Source organism: Phocoena phocoena, chromosome 20 (genome assembly GCF_963924675.1).
Source record: "Phocoena phocoena chromosome 20, mPhoPho1.1, whole genome shotgun sequence".
NCBI classification, from domain to species: Eukaryota; Metazoa; Chordata; class Mammalia; order Artiodactyla; family Phocoenidae; genus Phocoena; species Phocoena phocoena.
Genome location: NC_089238.1, coordinates 56,261,726 through 56,280,223, shown reverse-complemented (window position 1 = coordinate 56,280,223; position 18,498 = coordinate 56,261,726). Strand labels below are relative to the sequence as shown.

Here is an 18,498-nt window from a genome sequence, read left to right as displayed (position 1 = left end):
AGCGTAAACACCTATTAGGAATGCTTCTTCTTTTTGCACCAATGCATTTTGGAAGTCAATGCAATTCTTTTTTCTTCTTCTCCCCCCTAACATAACTGATCCCTTCTTCATTACTGACTCTGAATTCACTAATTAAGCTAGGATGAGGTTTTTTCTTCTCAGCAGTCAGCACGTCTTAACGGAGCTTCATTATAAACCAAGCACCAGATGCACGCACTTAAGGCAATTCGGAGAAAACTGGGTTTTTGGGTTATTTTGCATATCGTTTCTCTGCTTTTGTCTTTTAAACATTGGCTTTCTTACAAAGCAAAGAGAAAAATATTTTTAAAGGAGACTCTGGAAAAGCTAGAATGTGCTGCTATGATGGGCTCCATTGTTCAGAGAAAAAAAGTCAACAGTTCAAAGCGACGGTGGCACGCACTGCATTCGTTATTTGGTTTAAGACCTAATGTGTGCACAAGACAGGAAGGGGAAACCCGGGAGAAAGGCTGCAAACAGGGCCCTGGGCCGCTTCCAAACCCTGCAGGACAACGAATGACCTGGATGACCCACCTCTCACCTGGGCCTTCACTGAATCATGCCTAACTGCCCTACCTTCCCCTCCCTTAAAACTGGACGTTTCAGGGGACCCCACCGATGACGAAAAGGATGCCAAACGCATTCAGAAAACACCCATTACGGGCAGAATAAACAGAAGCATGACATCAGGGCTGAACTCGTTCCCGTTTCCCGTGTTTTCTCCACCTGCCTGGCCCGCGCGTGGGCGGACGCCGAACGCCTGCCCCTGAGCCCCGTTACACCCGGGGCGGTGGCGCAGCACCGTCTGAAGGAGTGGCCGGGAGCCCGCAAAGCGACCTGCCCTAGGGTGCGCGCCCGCGGCCAGCGGACGCTCCAAGGTCAGAGCCGAAGCCAGCCCGCGGCCGCGGCAGCGCAGGCGAGGACCGGCCGATGCTTCTGGGAGGCACAGAGACCGCCACCCGGCAGCTCCGGAGCCCGGAGCCCCCGCCGGCCGGCCTCAATGTCACCGGGACCGGAGGCCCAGCGCCGGTTCCTGCTGGCGCCGCGCGGCGCTCACGCAGGCCCGACGGCTCCCTGCGCCCGACCCTCACCAGTCTCGCGACGCAGACCGGTCGCCGGCTGCCTCACCTGCCGCCGCCCAGCCGCTGCTCACCTTGCCCGCCAACGACCGCCCTCTACGCCCCGGCTACTCACGACCGGAAAAGAGCGAGGCCGCGCCGCGGAGCACCACGGGATCGAGGAGGACCCCACCCCGCGCCCGACCGCACTGGAGGTCACAGGACCGGAAGTCGGGGGGCGCCGCGAACGTCGTAAAACGAAGAGCCGGGCTGCTTTCCGGCGGCCGCTGGGAGACAGCTTTTCGGCGGCGCCCGGCGAGAGGCGCGAGGGGAGTCTGACGTGGGCTCATCGGTCTCTCCCGGGGGGAAGCCGGCGTCGAGAGGAGCCGAGCCCGAGCGGGGCCTGGCCTGTGGGGGCCTCCGCCAGCCGCGGGGCCGCGCCAGGCAGCCGCCGCCTCGTCCCACTTCTCCCCTGAGGCGCCGCACGGCCGGGCAGCGGATCCAGGCCTCGGCCGGCGCCGGGCCTCCGGGGCCCTCCCGGGCTCAGCATGCCCGGGGTGAAGCTGACCACCCAGGCCTACTGCAAGATGGTGCTGCACGGCGCCAAGTACCCGCACTGCGCCGTCAACGGACTGCTGGTGGCCGAGAAGCAGAAGCCGCGCAAGGAGCACCTTCCTCTGGGCGGCCCGGGTGCCCACCACACCCTCTTCGTGGACTGTATACCCCTCTTCCACGGCACCCTGGCCCTCGCCCCCATGCTGGAGGTGGCCCTCACCCTGGTAAGCGCGGGAAGGGTCCTGCCTCGGAATCAGCAGGGCAGGAGACCGCCTGGCGATCAGCTTCCGAGCAGTCCTAGCTGGAAGCTCACAGTGGTCCAGCCGGAGTCTAGACCCACCCCCGAGGTAGCCGTGACCACGAACGGACGACCCGCGAGGGGGCATAGGACTTTGCCTGCACTTAGCAAGGCCCCGCAGATGGCCGCTCGTGGTGGCAGCGGCCGCAGGAGCGATCTTAACCGTCCTGGGTGTTTTTAGACGCTTTAGGCGACGAATAATGCATTCATTTCCTCACACCAATATCCTTTATAGAAACAAGCCGTCGTTAACTGAGCGATGATTTGACAGCGTTTGTATTTGGGATTTTGAGTCACGGGAAGTTTTGACACTGCGGTTTGGCTTCTGCGCACCTTCGCGGGGCCGGATCCGTGTGTGCCGTGGGTGTAAAGGCTGCGGTTCTTCCGACGTTAGTGCCCCGGACCCCGAGGGTGGAGACACGTTTAGAGGCAGCGTTGGCCTCACGGGCACTGCGGCCCGAGAATGCGCCTGAGCGCTTTGTAAGGGAAGCTCGTCTGTCCTCCTTAGTGACATCTAGAATGCACCCGTGGTTTTAAAAGCTAAAACCCGCAGATGGCAGGTTTGTGGAATTTAAAAGCCGGAGCAGACATACCTTCCAGCCCGCACACTTCTGTGGGTCTGCTCACGACTGGTCGGTCTATTGAAGTACAGTGAGAAAAGATGTGGCATAGGGATAGACTGGCTGGTCATTGACTCCTAGGCAGTGCTTATTGAGGTATGGTGACCCATAAAGGAAAAAAGAACACCGATAAATTTGAGTTGAAACCTTAGGGAAAAATAAACTGTAGACTCAGACCTGCCTGGCTTGAGGTACAGTTTTTCATATACGTATAAACTATGATACTAAAAAAAGTTAGTTGATTATGCAAAAGGTAGTTAAGTTTGAGAAGGTGTAGCTAGAAGTCCTTTCTCTATACCTCCCAACAAGTAAAATGAATTCATTTTGTAATTTACCTCATTATGACACCCATGTAAAGTCTTGGTAAGCAGAAAGTATCTTTAGACAAACGGTCCTCGCCTAAGCTTACTGGGCACATCTTTGAATGCCTTTTAAAGTGAGTCATTGTCTGAATTTCTTCATATCATCTTGGGGCAGGAGATAGATAAGAAGTAGATGATATTTATAAAATCAACCATTTTAGCTCCTGAAGAAATAGCTTGTCAGTACCAATACATCCCTAGGGTGTGCCTGTGTCTGTTACTTCAAGTCTTTTCAACCACCTGTCTTGATTATTTTGTTATCAAGGGAATTGCGTGGCGATTGGATATGTGAAGTGCATTCACTTTCGGGAACTAGGTTAACCAGTAGCATTAATGCAGGATTATTCAGTTGTCCAGTAGTGTCAGGCCTGTGCTGGCGGAGGGATATGGCTATGGATCAAACACTGTACCTGCTTAGCTGTTGAACTTGGACCAAGCGGACAAGTACAGTAGCGAAGAATAAGTGCCATATCAGGAGTTAAGCAGAAAGTGGGGAAGGTTCTCGTAACCCAGCCTTCCTTCAGGGGATGGAGGAAAACCACTCAAGGCAGAGGGAGTAGCTTGTGCAAAGACCAGGAGAAAATGGGGGGAGGGGTACTTCGGGAAGAGCTAGAGTGTAGAGTATAAAGCGACCTGGCATGGAGAGAGGTGAGCAGTGGGCAGATTTCATTGTAGAGGACCTTGCAGCTCACACAGCGGAGTTTGGGCTCCATCATGAGGACAGGGAAGCCACTGGAGGACAGTTGCATGGTCACATTTGTGTCTTGGAGTGATTGCCCCAGCCTGCAGCAAAGAGGATGTTGGAAACGGGAGTGTATATAATACTAGAGGCAGAGAGGTGGCCTAAACTAAGTGCACTGGGGAAGCAGAGGAGACAGACCAGAGAGAGCCAGGAGGGAGAATCCACAGCATTCAGTGGCTAATCGTGTGGGGACATGGGGAAAAGGAAGCAAGGGTGACACACCTCTATTTCTGACTTAAGCATCAGAAGGACAGTGGCACCATTCGTTGAGGGAAAATGACCTAGTGTTGACGGCTGAAAAATGGGTCTGAAACTCAGAAGATGGGTGGGCTTGGGCTGGAGACGTAGATGGGGGACCAGTAGCTTCTCAATGACATTTGAAGCCGTGAGAGCAGGTCCTATTGGCTGGGACTGTGTGTAATGAGTAGAGAGCCATGGACAGAAACCTGAGGAACTCCAGCTTCTGCGGGGTGGGTGGAAGAAGGGAAGTCAGCAGACTAACCAAGGTGGAGCCAGGGTGGGTAGGAGGAAAAGGTGTGTTGCTTTAAATCCCTAGAAAATCCTATCAGAAATAAAGAGCATCTTAAAGGCAAACTTGAGCCTCACTTGGAATTGTCAAAATAGGATTAATTCTTTTCATCCTTAAGTAAGCTCTACAGAGTTAAAGGGTTACGTTCCTATTACAAGATATAAATGCAATGCTTGAACGAATTAAATATACCAGCGGTAAGCAGCTGCATTCGGAGTCGCCTTTACGTGAATTTTCCCCAAGGATTAGGGCTGTGTCCACCATTTACCTGGGGAGGGAAGATGCCCAGAGGGGACCTTGACTCTTAAGGCAGGCCCACTGCCACAGCTTGTTAAGGGGCACTGCTTGAGGCCTTGTTCTGACCCTGTTCCCCCTGCACTCCAGACTCGCCTTCCAGCATGTCCCCAGATGTGCCCTTCAGTGTTTGGGTCTGCTGTCCAGCAAAATTAGGTGCAAACTAGATTCTCTGCGCTTAGCTTCTTTTCAAACAGTAGAAACTAACAGCCAAAGTTTTATCCTTGCCAAGCAGTGGTGGTTTGTGCTTACCTTTCTTCTGTTGATCAGAACTTTGAATCATAGACTCAGAATTTGAAAAATACGAGAAAGATGTCAACTGGGTACAAATTAAATAACTTTCAAAATAAAGTTATAAAGGAAAATTTGCAATTTGAGTCCATCCACAAATTTTGTATTACAATCAAGATATTTAAGTTTATATCATTCAGCTTTTGACTTAGCAACTTTATAACCTGAAGGCAGTGAAAAAAATCTCAGTGTATGGAGCCATGGTTTATCAGCTATAGAAGATGTAGTTTTAATAAAGCATGTAACTCCATAAAATTGTATAAACGAGGCCTAATTCTCGCAGCTTGTTTCTATTCAGGGAGTTTCGTATTGAGTTATTTTTGATAAGTGGGAAAGACTGACTTGATATGCAGTCCATCAAGGGCAGCCTCAGATTCCTTTGCAAGGCTTTTCATTATAATTTTCCATTAAAAAAAAAAATCCCTGCATTTCTGGGTGCTTTCTATTTTTTTTTTAAGTACTTATGCCTGTTAATTTATCCTTATAACCCTTTGACGTAGGTAGTGATGGAATTATTTCTAAAAGCAAAAATCCATGAAATGTCAGTAGGGAAATGAGCATAAACCTGCTGTTTCCCTAAGCCCTCTTTGCCCTTTCCCCCGGTCGGTGGCTTCCTGGTGCCGTGGAGCTGCTCTGCATTACATTCTGCTCCAGGACTTCCTTCTTTGCCGGTTGGTCTAGTCACCGTGACTTGGTCTAGAATTCTTTCTGCTGCCTCCACATGTGCCTTCTCCACTCATCCGCACACGCTGCTGCCCCTCTGGCTTTCGGCTCAGCCCCCTGCTTCCTCCTGCCCCTTTTTCTCTCCAGAACATAAACGTGCTGGCCTGGGAGAGGGAGCTGGCTGCTCTGGGCTCTCCTTTCAGTTCTTCCCCTTGACCTTCACCCTCTGTCCCCATGCCATTTACCTCCAGGGCTTTTCCTCCTTGGAGCCAGCTCCTTTCCTGCCAGAGGAGAATCGGCAGCCGGCTTGAGAAGGAGCTTTTCTTCTCCGTGAAACTAACAACCCCTCTACTTTTAGAAGCCAAGGCCTGCTCATTGCTGCAGACAGGGAGGCTGACAGACACACCCAGCTTGTAAGTGGCAAACACGGGAGCAGCGCCCTGCTGGGGGTGGCTCTCATCAGCTCCCTGCCTCGCCTACTTCACGGCTGTTATATAGCCACCTGAGGTGGGTGATGGTGCTTTGAAAATTACGAAGTGCCTCATACGTGCAAATGTTAGCGAGATTGCCGAGAGAAGCTGCTTTCTTTGTGCAGTCTAACTGGAACGGATGAGTTGGGCCCAGGGCCTTCAGTCGTTCTCCTGTGTGTCTGGAATGGAACGAGCCTGAGAGGGCATTGAACAGAGGGTGGCAGACTTATGCCAAGGTGAAAGTGTCCTTCTTTCCCTCTGAAAAGTAAAAGAAACTACATAAGCAAATGCAGGATTTGGACCCTGTATTCAGAGTCACTTGACGAGCTTCAGAGTGTTGCCCTGAACTTTTTCATTTTGATCGTTCACAAGGTGCATCATGGGAGTAGGGCATCTCAGCAGCAAGGTGAGGAAGGTGGAAGCGGATTCGTTGAGAACAGCGGTCAGACAGCTTCTCAGTTCTTTTGCCTTGTCCGGCCCCACTTGGGAGGGAGCGAGTTGCCGTTTGGGCTGACTTCAGGATTCTGAGGGCCCTCGAGAGCTGCCTGCCCCACCCCCACCCTCCCGACTGTCCACACTGCTCGCCTCCTCCCACACCCTGACTCTTACTGCCCGCCGGGTCACTCTCACCGATGAGGTCTGGTTCCACTGAAACTTGTTTACGTCCCCTCTGTGGGCTCTGATGGCCAGTTCTCCATTCCTCAACTGGGGGCCACTTGTGTCTGAATCTGGACAGCTGCGGACAGGCTGTACGTGCCTGTCAACAGGCATCCAGACTTAACCTGGTCGTTCTTTTTTGAATCATTGAAAGGTTTCTAAAGCCAAGCCAGAGCTTTTGTGCCTGGTTCACTTTTGGGTCAGCCTCTTCAAAGAGTTCTACTAGGGAGATCCCTGGTGACCTAGTGGTTAGAACTTAGTGCTTTCAATGCCAGGGCCCAGGTTCAATCCCTGGTCAAGGAACTAAGATCCCGCAAGCCATGCGGCATTGCCAAAAAAACAAAAACAAAACAAAAGGGCTTCCCTGGTGGCTCAGTGGATAAGAATCTGCCTGCTAATGCAGGGGACACAGGGTTCGAGCCCTGGTCTGAGAAGATCCCACATGCCGCAGAGCAGCTAAGCCCGTGCACCACAGCTACTAAGCCTGCGCTCTAGAGCCCGCGAGCCACAACTACTGAGCCTGCGAGCCACAACTGTTGAAGCCCGCGTGCCTAGAGCCCGTGCTCCGCAGCAAGAGAAGCCACCGCAATGAGAAGCCTGCGCACCACAACGAAGAGTAGCCCCCGCTCGCCGCAACTAGAGAAAGCCCACGCGCAGCAACAAAGAACCAGCGCAGCCAAAAATAAATTAAATAAATAAATTTTTTAAAAGAAGAGTTCTACTAGAAGTTCAAGGTCCTGACATTATTTTTCTGCTGGAATTTGGTTAGGCCCTTGGAGTTTTACATACAGGAATTCACCCCTCGTTAGGTAAAGTGTAAGTTGAGCTGTGCATTGTGTTTGTCACAAGAATCATCCTTCATGTCAAGTGACTCCTCTGCTCTCTGAGTGCAGGTATGAGGTGACACCACGTGTTTGCTAAGGATTGAGTCCTGAACCGATACCTTCAGCCCAGGAAAGGGATCTGGGAGCAGCTTAGACTGCTCGCTGAAGACTGCTGTGGGAGTCCCTGGTGGCGTAGTGGTTAGGAATCTGGGCTTTCACTGCCATGGCGCGGGTTGATCCCTGGTCAGGGAACTGAGATCCCGCAAGCTCATGGCCATGAGCTTGGCGCAGCATGGCCATAAAAAAGGACTACTGCTGGGGATGGTCAGGATAGCAGCAGCAGAAAATAATTATCTTATATTAAACGTAGCTGTGGTGGGCCAAAAAATGGCCCCCCAAGGTGTCCACACCTCAATCCTTGGAACCTATGAACGTGTAACCTTACGTGGTAAAGGGACTGCAAATGAGATGAAGTTAAGGATCTTGAGACGTGGTGATTATCCTAGATTGTCTGATGGACCCAGTGTCATCACAAGGGTCCTCGTAAGAGACAGCAGGGTAAGAGTCAGAAGAGTTGTGACAGAAGCAGAGGTCAGAGTGGTACGGCCACCAGCCAAGGAATGTGGTGACCCCTAGGTGTCGGGAAAGGCAAGGAACGAATTCTCCCCTAGAGCCTCCAGATGGAATCAGCCCAGTGGACCCAGTTTAGACTTCTGACCCGTAAGATAAATTTGTGTTGTATTAAGCCACTAAGTTTTTGTAATTTGTTACAAGGGCATTAGGAAGCCAGGACAGTAGCCAAACTCAGGATACCATCTGTAGTTGTGACTCTGGCTATAAGAACAGCCCACACCACAGGGCTGGGAGAGGGACACCAAAGTAGGCAGGGGTGAGGGTCACCTCAAGTGAGGACACACTCAAGAGACCAGTCTTTGATCAGAAACAAAGACTGAGAGGGCTACACTAAAGGATGGGCTAACTTAACGGGTTTGAGTTCAGGGAATGGGACCAAATGCCAAATTTTAGAACAGGGCTATGCCCTTTGATACCACATAGAGATACATTTAGAAAGAAATGAAAGAATTTGCTGCTGTGAGCAGCAGTAGAGAGTTTCTAGAACTCATTCCTTTAAGAGCTGATAGAAACAAAATATAAGTAATTGCGGAATAATTTGCATCAACGTTACAGTGAAAGAGCCATTATAAACATTTTGTAGACATGGCTCTCGTCTTTTGAGTGGATGACCAAAACGTCTAATTCGTTCACTGAGCCTTGGTTTTGCCCAAATGTGGTAATTTGTGAGCTCTTAGGAAGCCAGAATTATTATTCTAATCCTTGTGTGAGCGAGGGAACCTTGGTCTGTAACCATTCTGTAATGTCTGCTTTTAGTCATAAAGGAGACTGTTGGAGACCCAAACCAGAACTTGAGAAAAGGAGCAGTAGAGCTATGTTTTAAAAAGGAAAAAAATAAGAAAGAAAAGAAAAACATTTTTAACCAGTTACTTTGAAAAACTCGAGGATCAATTTTATCTCTTCTTTTGCAGACTGAGGATAGAATTTACTGCAGTGTATTATTAAAATTCCATTATGGCAAAACAGAATGGCCTTTTGTTGCTTTTAATAATAGCTTTAGACCTGCAGGATGCTAAATCTGATGAGAGAAGAGTGGCATTATAAAACCAAAAACGTTAAAAATCCGCTGCCATGCTCCCATTTAAAAACATGCCACAGAGAAGGGTGTGCGCGCGCACGCACCTGCCTGTTTACCCCACGTCCCGGCATGATGGGTTTTTCATGGTGTGTTGCTAGGAATACTGAGATACGGTATTAAAGCAGTTGGCTTTGAAACAGACTTATATTCCCAGGCTGGCTGTGCTAGCTGGCTGTGCAAACTTAGACCCTCTCCGAGCTTTTTAGTTTGCTTATCTGTGAAGGATTGATTTAAATGATCTTAAGGCTTATTCAAGCCCCAGAATGCCTCAGTGCTTCATATTGTCAGAGAAGATGGGTAACTCTGGTCTCACCTCACCCGCGGCACTGTACCCATTTAATATATGTCTGCCCTGGGGCCTTCTGCTGGGACTGGGGGAGGAGGTCATTCCTCATGTCCAGCCCCACCCTTCCCAGTCATTACAGGGTCCTCCTCTGTGAGAAGACACCCCACCTCAGTGAGAGTGGGAGCCCAGGCTCTTCTTTGCTTTCTCTGGCCTCACGTGGACTGTGGAAAGCAAATTGGGGTGACCTTCTTTCCCCTGAACACCCATTTCATTCTTGTTTTTTTTGTTTTGTTTTGTTTTTTGGCGGTCCTCCTCGGCTTGCAGGATCTCAGTTCCCCAGTCAGGGATTGAACCCGGGCCACGACAGTGACAGCCTGGAATCCTCACCACTAGGCCACCAGGGAACTCCCCCATTTCATTCTTATAGGGAGGAGAATACACGCCTTATATCTGACTTGTCCCAGCATCCGGCGGGGGGGGAGGGGGGGTTCCCTCTGGGGGTTCCTTCTGTTTATTGAGACTTGATATTTAAGGGAAAATCATTCACCTTTTCTTCCCAAATTTTATTCTTCTTTCAGATTGATTCATGGTGCAAAGATAATAGCTATGTGATTGCTGGTTATTATCAAGCTAACGAGCGAGTAAAGGATGCCAGGTATGTCCATGCAAAACCCCTCTATGGTCTGAAAGAATGATACTGTGAGGGAAGTGATCTCTCATACACGTTTTGACCTCTGTGGTCTCAGGATGCAAAATCTGTTAGAACCCCTCTGGGCCCTCCTTGCTTGTTTATAGTATTCCAGGGGGACTGCGGTATGGGTAATTCCAAACAACAGTAATTCTAAACATTTATATTAACGTTGGGATTCTGTTCTGTATCTTCTTTATTTTGCTTGAAGGGAATTCATATAATGAAAGCAACAGTCCAGGGCCTCCTGTTTCTATCCCCACTCAGCTGTGTCTTGCTTCCCATTCCCAGGGTGGGAATGATGTAGGGCATAGAATTAGGAAAGAACTCCACTCTTTGGGGGGGTTAAAAAAAGAGTAACTTGTAGGTGTGGTGCTCTTAAGGTCTGAGACTTTGATGAAAATGCAGTGTTTGCTGCTTCTTTCATGTTAGGTTCCGGTTTCTTTTATCCAGCTATTTGCACCCACTGTGATTCTCACTAATGAGCAAAGCTGAGGTCTTTGCTTTATTTCTGCGTCAAAGTCCCAGCAGAAAAACACTTGACACCCTGTAGTTAGGATAATTTGTGGAGGACTTAATAAGGCGGTTATTTCCAGAGGTGTGAACGGTATGTAAGAGAACTCAGGAGAGGGTGGTGCAGTCACCTGGAGCTGGTGATGAAAGCTGGTACCTGCGCTGCCAGAAGGGGTGAGGGGGCTTGGGTCAAGACGTCCAGCCCGAGGATAGAGTGCCCTGTGGTCGAGGGTACGATCAGCAGCCAGCCTGATGGGACCTCACAGGCCGAGTCCCAGAGGAATCAGCACCCTGACCAGCCGAAAGCCAGAGGCAGAAGCCGGGGTGCCCTCGCACGCTTCCCTCACGTGGCCAGGCGGCCTGGGACGCGGTGAAGGACCCCAGACCGAAGTGTCTCCTGGAGTCACATCCGCTTGCCCAGCAAAGGCAAGAGGCTGGACTCACAGCGTTAGGGCATAATACAATAAGCTGATGAAACACTTCAGGGATGGAAGCCGTTTTGCCCTAGAGGACTGGGCCCAGTCGGGACTCAGAGGGAGACAGGGTCACCGGCGCAGACTCCCGTGAAAGCCTCTGTGTGGGCCACGGCGCAGGGGCGCCCTCTGAAGCCTGGCTCCCACGCTCTTCCCGCCCGCTGCCGTTCGGGCTCTCTCTCAGGTGCGTCTCTTGTTGACCACGCCTTCCTCTTGAGCCCCCCCTGCCTCCCGGGTGCTGATGAGCTGGGGGTATTCATGGCCTGTTCATGGCCGGTGTCAGTCTTGGTCTTTGTTACACGGAAGAGGCTGCAGGGCACAAAGAGCCTGTCCCGGGCCAAGCTCTGTGCTGAGCCAAGTTGGACTCTTGGCCCTTGCCCTCGAGTTGCTGGATTGAACACAGAAGGCACCGAAACCTAGGCCTGTGGTGCAGGCCCCCAGGCCCCATGCCGGGAGGGCGGCACAGAGGGCTGTCCAGCAGTGGCAGGCGGGCATTGAGTCCATTGCTGTGACCAGAGGGGCCCCCGGGGAGGGGTGTCGTTTGAACCGGATGCTTGCGCGTGGCAGGGTCCCGTCACGTGCAGACGTGGAGAGCAGAGGGAAGAGTGCGGAGCGGGGACAGCGTGATGCAGACACCGGGTGGAAACCGGCAGGAGTGTGGGCCGCACGCACCCTGCCGGCTGTGAGGCATTGCGCTGTTTTGTAAGCAGCAGGGAGCCGTCCTTGGAAGGTTTCCTGGAAGCAGACAGTACTGTCCCGCAGCTGTTCTCGCAGGAAGGAGAGGAGAGGGCCAGAGGTGATGGCACTGGCTTCCTTCCTCCCCCGCCCCCAGACGCGCCTGCACGGGCTCTCCCCTCCGCTGCCTCACTTGGCTCATGGCCTCTTCACCGTCCTGCCTCTATTGGGACCTCATTGCAGCCCAGCCTAGAACTATCTTGCTCAGACACCACTTTCATGCTCTTCACACCTTCTAGAATTTCCCAGGTCCTTCACCTGCTCTGCCCAGGAGGTCTTCATCCTCCCACTGAAGCCAGTGTCTAAGTGCCTACCAGCCGTTGGTGAGAGCTGTAGAGTGTGGTGGGCGGTGAGACAAGTGTGTCCAGTAACCCTCTGGATCCCTTCTGACCCCGTGAGCCTCGGCCGTACTCCGCGATCTAATCCACCCCCCCAGCGTGTTTGGAGTAAACCTCCAGTCACTACCACTGTGCCTGGCCTGGGGCTTTCTTGGTGTCATCCTTTCGAATCCTCACAAGGGCACTCAGCTGAAGAAACTCCAGCCGGAGACGCTCGCTGCACCAAAGCCACACAGCCAGGAAGCTCAGAAGCTGGGATCGCGCTGACTTCTTTCTTCAGTACCGTTTGCTTCTACCTAGAAAACCTTCCCTTCTCTCTTCAGCCTCGCCTAGCTAAAATTTTGCTCCTCTTTCAGAAACATCGGCTGATTCACATCGTCTCACAGCATAAGCTTTGGAGCCAGGTTAGACTTGGATTCAAGTCCTCAGTGACTTACTGATTCACCACTTTGGCCTCAGTGGTCCTGTCTGTAAAATGGAGCTAAAGAGTTCGTCCCTCGGAGAGTGGTAGTGAGGAGGGCAGACCGAAGCCACATGCAGCGTGCTTATTAACTGTGTTTGATTCCAAGTAGAGGCCGGTCCTGTTACTAGTCCTGCGATTACCTTTTTTAAAAAAGGATCATTCAGTCACTGTTTTAATCGGAAAAAAAGAACTGTGAGGTGTTTGTAACCTAAAAACTTCAGGTTATCCCATCAAGTTTTATTTGATCATTTCATAATTGCTGGAGCTTTGCTTCATGATAAACATTTCATGAGGGATAGATTTCAGTACCAGGTCCAGTGCCTTGGCCTGAGGTAGCTGCTCAGTAACGAGCTTTTAGATGTAAACGTAAGATCTCAATCACAGGTAGATGCCTAGTTTTGTGTGGGTTGGGAAGGGGGATTGGCAAGTGGCTTCCATCTCCAGGGTCCCCACCATTGTATTTGGCAGCTGACTGTTCCCAGGAACAAGGACTTGTACAGCCTAGTTGGAAACAAAGTACTGACCTGACTGTCACAATGTGACAATCTGACATTAGGAGTGGAGCAGGCCGGTGTTAGAGACTAAGTGTGAAGTACAAATAAGAGGTAAACAAAATTGGTAGTTCTTTGAAATACTTTGGCAATTCATTGACTATTGTAAGTTTTAAGTTCTTTCAAAAGAACACGTGTTAAGTGTGAGTTTGGGGGCACCTGAAGTGAAACATAATAAATGTTTCTCGATCCCCTTCCCAATAAAAGTCACCAAGCACTACGATAATCATAAACGTTAGGATCATAGTATTTTGCCAGTTTCTTTGTGGCAAATGCTCCTAGGGAGAAGATCGCGCTCTTAGCAAACGCTGGCTTCGTTTCCCTTCGCACGTAAGGTGTGAGTGAGCGAGGACCCGCAGAGACTCGGAGCGAGCGCGGTGCGCCTTCTCTGCAGTGGGCGGGTGAGTCAGCAGGTCCCACTACGCCGACTCCGGTGAAGCGCTGCCTTCACTTTGAGGGCCTTCCGGGGTGACCTGAGGCCCTTTCTCTATGTTTCATTTTTCTTAACACGATACTGCAGGTAAATAATCACACATCTCTATAAATTCTCAATTTTAAAAGTGAAAATAGAATAATTAGATGAACTTATTTTTATAAAGCATTGAACCAGCTTTTTTCACCTCAATCACAAAGAAACGATCGTAATTGTATGGTGTGTTTCTTTATGGCTCTGTCCCTGCTTCAGAAAGCTGAGACTCCTAATTGTGCAGGGGGAAAAGCTGCGCAAAAAGACAACTGCATACCAAGGCTTAAGTGTTCAGAGAGGGGACGAATGGACCGTCTGGGGCAGCTGGCAAGACGTCCCAGAGAGGATGGTGTTTTCTGGGCATTAAAGATGGAAGGAATTGAGTAAGCAGAGGTGGGCGCCGAAGGGCATTCCAGACCCGGAAAGGTCTGAGTGGGGGGAGGGGTGTGTGAGGAGGAGACGCGCAGACAGTTCCCTGGGATGGAAGGCACACAGAGTGATGCTCCGGGGGTGGGAACGGTAGCTGGTCCCGTGGCGAGAGCGGCTGGGTCTGCCAGCCTGAGCACGGGGGGGGCTTTTATCTTCTAAGAAGAGCCTGGAAATTGAGACTGGTGAGGAGGCAGTTTTAGAAACGCATGCCTCCGGTGACAGGCTGAAGGGGGCGGGCGGCAGGGAGAATGAAGGAGGCAAAGCGGAGGCGCCTGGAGCGGGGCTGGAAAGAAGTGGGAAAGGTCACCTCAGCCAGAGAAACTGGGAACAAGCTGGCCTGCCTGCCTCGGATTCCAGCCTCCCCGGATTCCAGCCGCCCCGGATTCCAGCCGCGGGGCCTTGGGAGCCTGGCAGGCCGTAGGGAGGCTTCGGGGTGCTGGCCCTCCGGGGTGAGGGTGCAGACGCCAGACTGCACGGCATAGTGAGGAAATGGAGCGAGAGGGACAGGATCGTCAACTTGCTAAAGAGGTTGAAGAAATATGGTTGAAAGCGAGAAGAGAAGTTGGACCGTGGCTGGACAGAACTGGTTAATTTTCTTGTCCTAAAAAGGAAGAGACTCAGATCTGACATCAGAGCTGGGCCCGTTGTGGGGGAAGGGAGCTAAGTAAGGCCCCGAGGGGGAGGTCAGAGTGGATGGGCCTGCGGGCGGGAGGAGGGGGGCGCAGGGACGCGTGAGACCCGCTCTCCAAGTCACCCTATTGACGTAAGGTGGAAAGTTGCCATTTATCAAGGTTGCGGTGGGCACAGGGCCAGAGCCACCCAGGGAAGGCTCACGAGCACTGAGAAGATCTGGAATGGCTTAGGGATTTTTAAAACTAAAAAAAAGGAAAAGCAACTGACTCCATTCCAGCGGCTGAGGGCGAAGATGGAGGTGGGCCCTGGAGGCTGCTGGCCTGGGGCAGCTCTCAGCAGTACAGTTGTCTGCAGGCCCTGGGTGGCGCTCTCCCCCGGGGTCCAGGGAGCCTTTCCCTTTAGAAGACACCCTCTCAAGATCCCCTCCCAGGGCTTCCTGGTGGGGGAAGGGCCCTGCTCTCCCCTGTGCCCCACATGGCCCACGCAGCATTCCCCATCTTCACCAGTCACTGCAGGGGGAACGCAGTCACCAGAAGCTACTTAAGCGGGCGGGCGTAACAAGCTCGGGCAGCCTGCTGGTGCCCTTGGTCTTTGTATCATTGCTGTTCACTCTGCCTTAGGCAGACAGCGTTGAACGGCGTTAACTAGAATGCGGTAACCTCGCTGGTTCTTCTCTCACAGTCCAAACCAGGTTGCAGAAAAGGTGGCCTCCAGGATCGCCGAGGGCTTCAGCGACACGGCTCTCATCATGGTAAGTCGCTCTCGCTCGCTCCTGAGTCTTCTGTGTGCTGACGTGGAGCTTTATCTGTTGATGTCAGCGGTTTTCCTCTCTGCGGGTACTTCATCGGACCGTGGGCCCCTTCTGCAGTCTGCTCGCAGCTGCACGCTTACACTTGCTGAGCCACAGGCCGCTGCTGTCCCGGCGCACCGATTTCCAGGGGTGGGGGGCGTTCCACTTCAGCAGGTCTCTCAGTGGGGTCCCCATGCCAGCAGCACCACCACCACCTGGGAATTTGTTAGAAATGCAGATTCTAGGGGCCTAGCAGTCTGTGTTTCAGTAAGCTTCCAGATGATTCTCACTCAATCTCAAGTGTGAGAACCATTGGGAGGGAGCCAGGGAGGGGAGTAGCTCTCATCAAGAGCCCTGTAAACCTCAGTTCAGATGGGATTCTAACAGGGAAGGCAGAAGTAAAGTTTGGAAGCTTCACGTTTGTGAAAAAGCAGTAAAGTACTTAGTGTTTCTCCGGTATGACACAGTACACCTGGGCCGTGCTCTCGTGGTGTCATGCGCTGTGAGGTGGGGTTTCTGCCACGGGCAGTGTTGACACTGGTCCTGGGAGAGCCACGAGGAAGGGCCTGCAGACTTGCAGCAGAAGTGCTGGCTCTGTTCACGAGCATGTCCTTTGTCTCTTTGCAGGTAGACAACACTAAGTTCACGATGGACTGTGTGGTACCCACAATCCATGTGTACGAACACCACGAAAACAAATGGCGCTGCCGAGACCCTCACTAGTGAGTGCCCTGTTCCCAGGATGGCCCACGTGCCACGTGCGCTGGTGCCATTCCAGGCACCCAGCTCCCACAGGAAAGCTGATCCCAGCCTTCTGGGTTTTTAAGTTAGCGTCTTCCCCAGAGGAGTGTGCAAACCTCACACAGAAGTCATGCCTGTTCCTCGACCCCTGGAGGACTGAGGCCTACAGGGTTTCCAAGCAGTCAAGACAACCTGAGTGTCACTCGAGGGTCTTCCCGCCTCAACCCCAGGGCACCCCTCCCCAAGCCACACCCTCTTTCCAGGCATTTGGTTTGGTTTATTTGTAATCAGTCATCTACTTCCAGCTTTTTCAGAATTTCATTTGGAGGGTGACTCTTTCACGTTTCAAATTCTTTACGTACATCTTCATGTGTTTAAACGTACGTGTTTGTTGGTGTTCAGTATTGTCTTCCTTTATACCACTCTGCATGTGGCTGGTTTCCTGTTTACTCTATTGAAAAGCCACCGGTTTTCATTAAGAGGCTGATTTCTCCTGTTTCACCTCGTAGCGATTACTGTGAAGACTGGCCAGAGGCCCAGAGGATCTCGGCATCACTCCTGGAAAGCCGGTCCTACGAAGCGCTCGTGGATTTTGATAATCACCTGGATGACATTCGGAATGACTGGACAAATCCAGAGATCAATAAAGCTGTTCTGCACCTGTGTTAGGGAGGGATCTCAGTGACTGGCCTCTGGGCATTTCCACTACACTGAAGAAGAAAAGCTATTTTTAAATGTAAATAAAATCTCTCATAGCCCGTGTGGAAAGCTGACAGTTTTCAGAAGTGGCGTGTGCCTTGAAAGAGGGCACAACGTCCCATCAGTCGTCTTTCTAATGCACAGCCTCGAGAACAGGCACAGACTGTCCCATCTGACCATCCCCGTGGAGTCCTTCCCAGTTGTACGTTGCTATAATTCTTTAAATCAAAGCTATTTCTGCTTGTCCAAGATTGTTCCTATTAAACGATTTTAACCTTTTATAATCTGCAGAGAATACTTTTTTTTTTTGCGGTACGCGGGCCTCTCACTGCTGTGGCCCCTCCCATTGCGGAGCACAGGCTCCGGACGCGCAGGCTCAGCGGCCATGGCTCACGGGCCCAGCCGCTCCGCAGCACGTGGGATCTTCCCGGACCGGCGCACGAACCCGTGTCCCCTGCATCGGCAGGCGGACTCTCAACCACTGCGCCACCAGGGAAGCCCTGGAAAGAATACTTTTTAAGGCTTATGAACTATCTTTAAAAAAAAAAAAAAAGGTCCAGATCTTATACCCAAATGAGAGTGCGTGTGAGTTTTCATCCTGTTTGAGTTAATATCGTCCAGACCTGGGATTGGGCAGGCACGTAGCGTGCGGGTGCCGAGCAGTGTCTGAGAGCTGTGTGCTGGTGTCAGCAGCTACGAACAGCACGCCCCCGCCCACCCCCCCACCCCCGCTGTCAGGCTTCCGTAGCTGCCACGACTCTACACGCAGGAATAATGCCACAGTTGCCTGAGAAACCTTCATCATTAAGGGTAAAAACAAACATTGTTGGGAAGGCAGCTTGGATGGGAGCACAGCGTAATAATCCTCAACCAGAAAGCTTGTAAACCCGTGGAACCGAAAGAAAAGTGGAACCATGCTAAGATTATCTTAAAAAGGCAAGAATCGGTCCTGACTCCTGACTGACTTGCATGATTGTCCAAATGGTTCTAATTTATGTCTTCAAAACAATTATTTTTTTTTGTATTTGAAGCAACAAAAGCGGAACAAAACTTAGGGTCCCGGAGTTTTATACTGCACTGTCTGTAATCATTATACTTGAAACAATCAGTCAAGCTTTTTAACCCAGTCGTAGGAAACTGATGGGGAAACTTTATGGTTCCATTACATCTTTTTCTTTTTTACATGAATTATTTCACGCAGAGTTCAGAGAACTGTACCTTTGCTACTGTCTTTTTTTGGACTACATGAAGGAAATTTGTAACAATCGGATAATCTATTGAAAAGGTTTATGACACGGCATTCACTATTTTCTCTTAATTAACAAGTAGGAAACATTTCAGCATTGCTTACAATAGATGTGCTTTATCTGGTCCACCAGATTTTCTCTTCTTTCTTCAAACGCTGCTCGCCCTTGGCTTTTTAAGCTGACTTTAAGTCACGTGGGGAAGACAAATGAAGGGGTGATGGATGCATCGGTACACTTTATCTTTTCACTCTCCTCGACTTAGACGCCAGGGCCAGCACAAGTGGAATGCAGTGCAGTCTCGTCCCAGATGGGTCTGTATTTGTCTCGAAAAAGAAAGAGTTATTGCCAGCATTT

General features: G+C 51.2%; 1 protein-coding gene across 1 annotated transcript; it reads left to right on the top strand.

Moving 5' to 3' along the window:
* Positions 1 to 1,364: 1,364 nt before the first annotated feature.
* On the top strand, positions 1,365 to 17,177 carry EMC8 (ER membrane protein complex subunit 8). The gene is made up of 5 exons (XM_065899303.1): positions 1,365 to 1,855; positions 9,957 to 10,033; positions 15,349 to 15,418; positions 16,085 to 16,179; positions 16,708 to 17,177. Exons 1-5 carry the CDS (start codon positions 1,625 to 1,627, stop codon positions 16,865 to 16,867), a joined length of 633 nt encoding a protein of 210 aa, XP_065755375.1. The 5' UTR covers positions 1,365 to 1,624; the 3' UTR covers positions 16,868 to 17,177.
* The last annotated feature ends 1,321 nt before the right edge of the window (positions 17,178 to 18,498 follow it).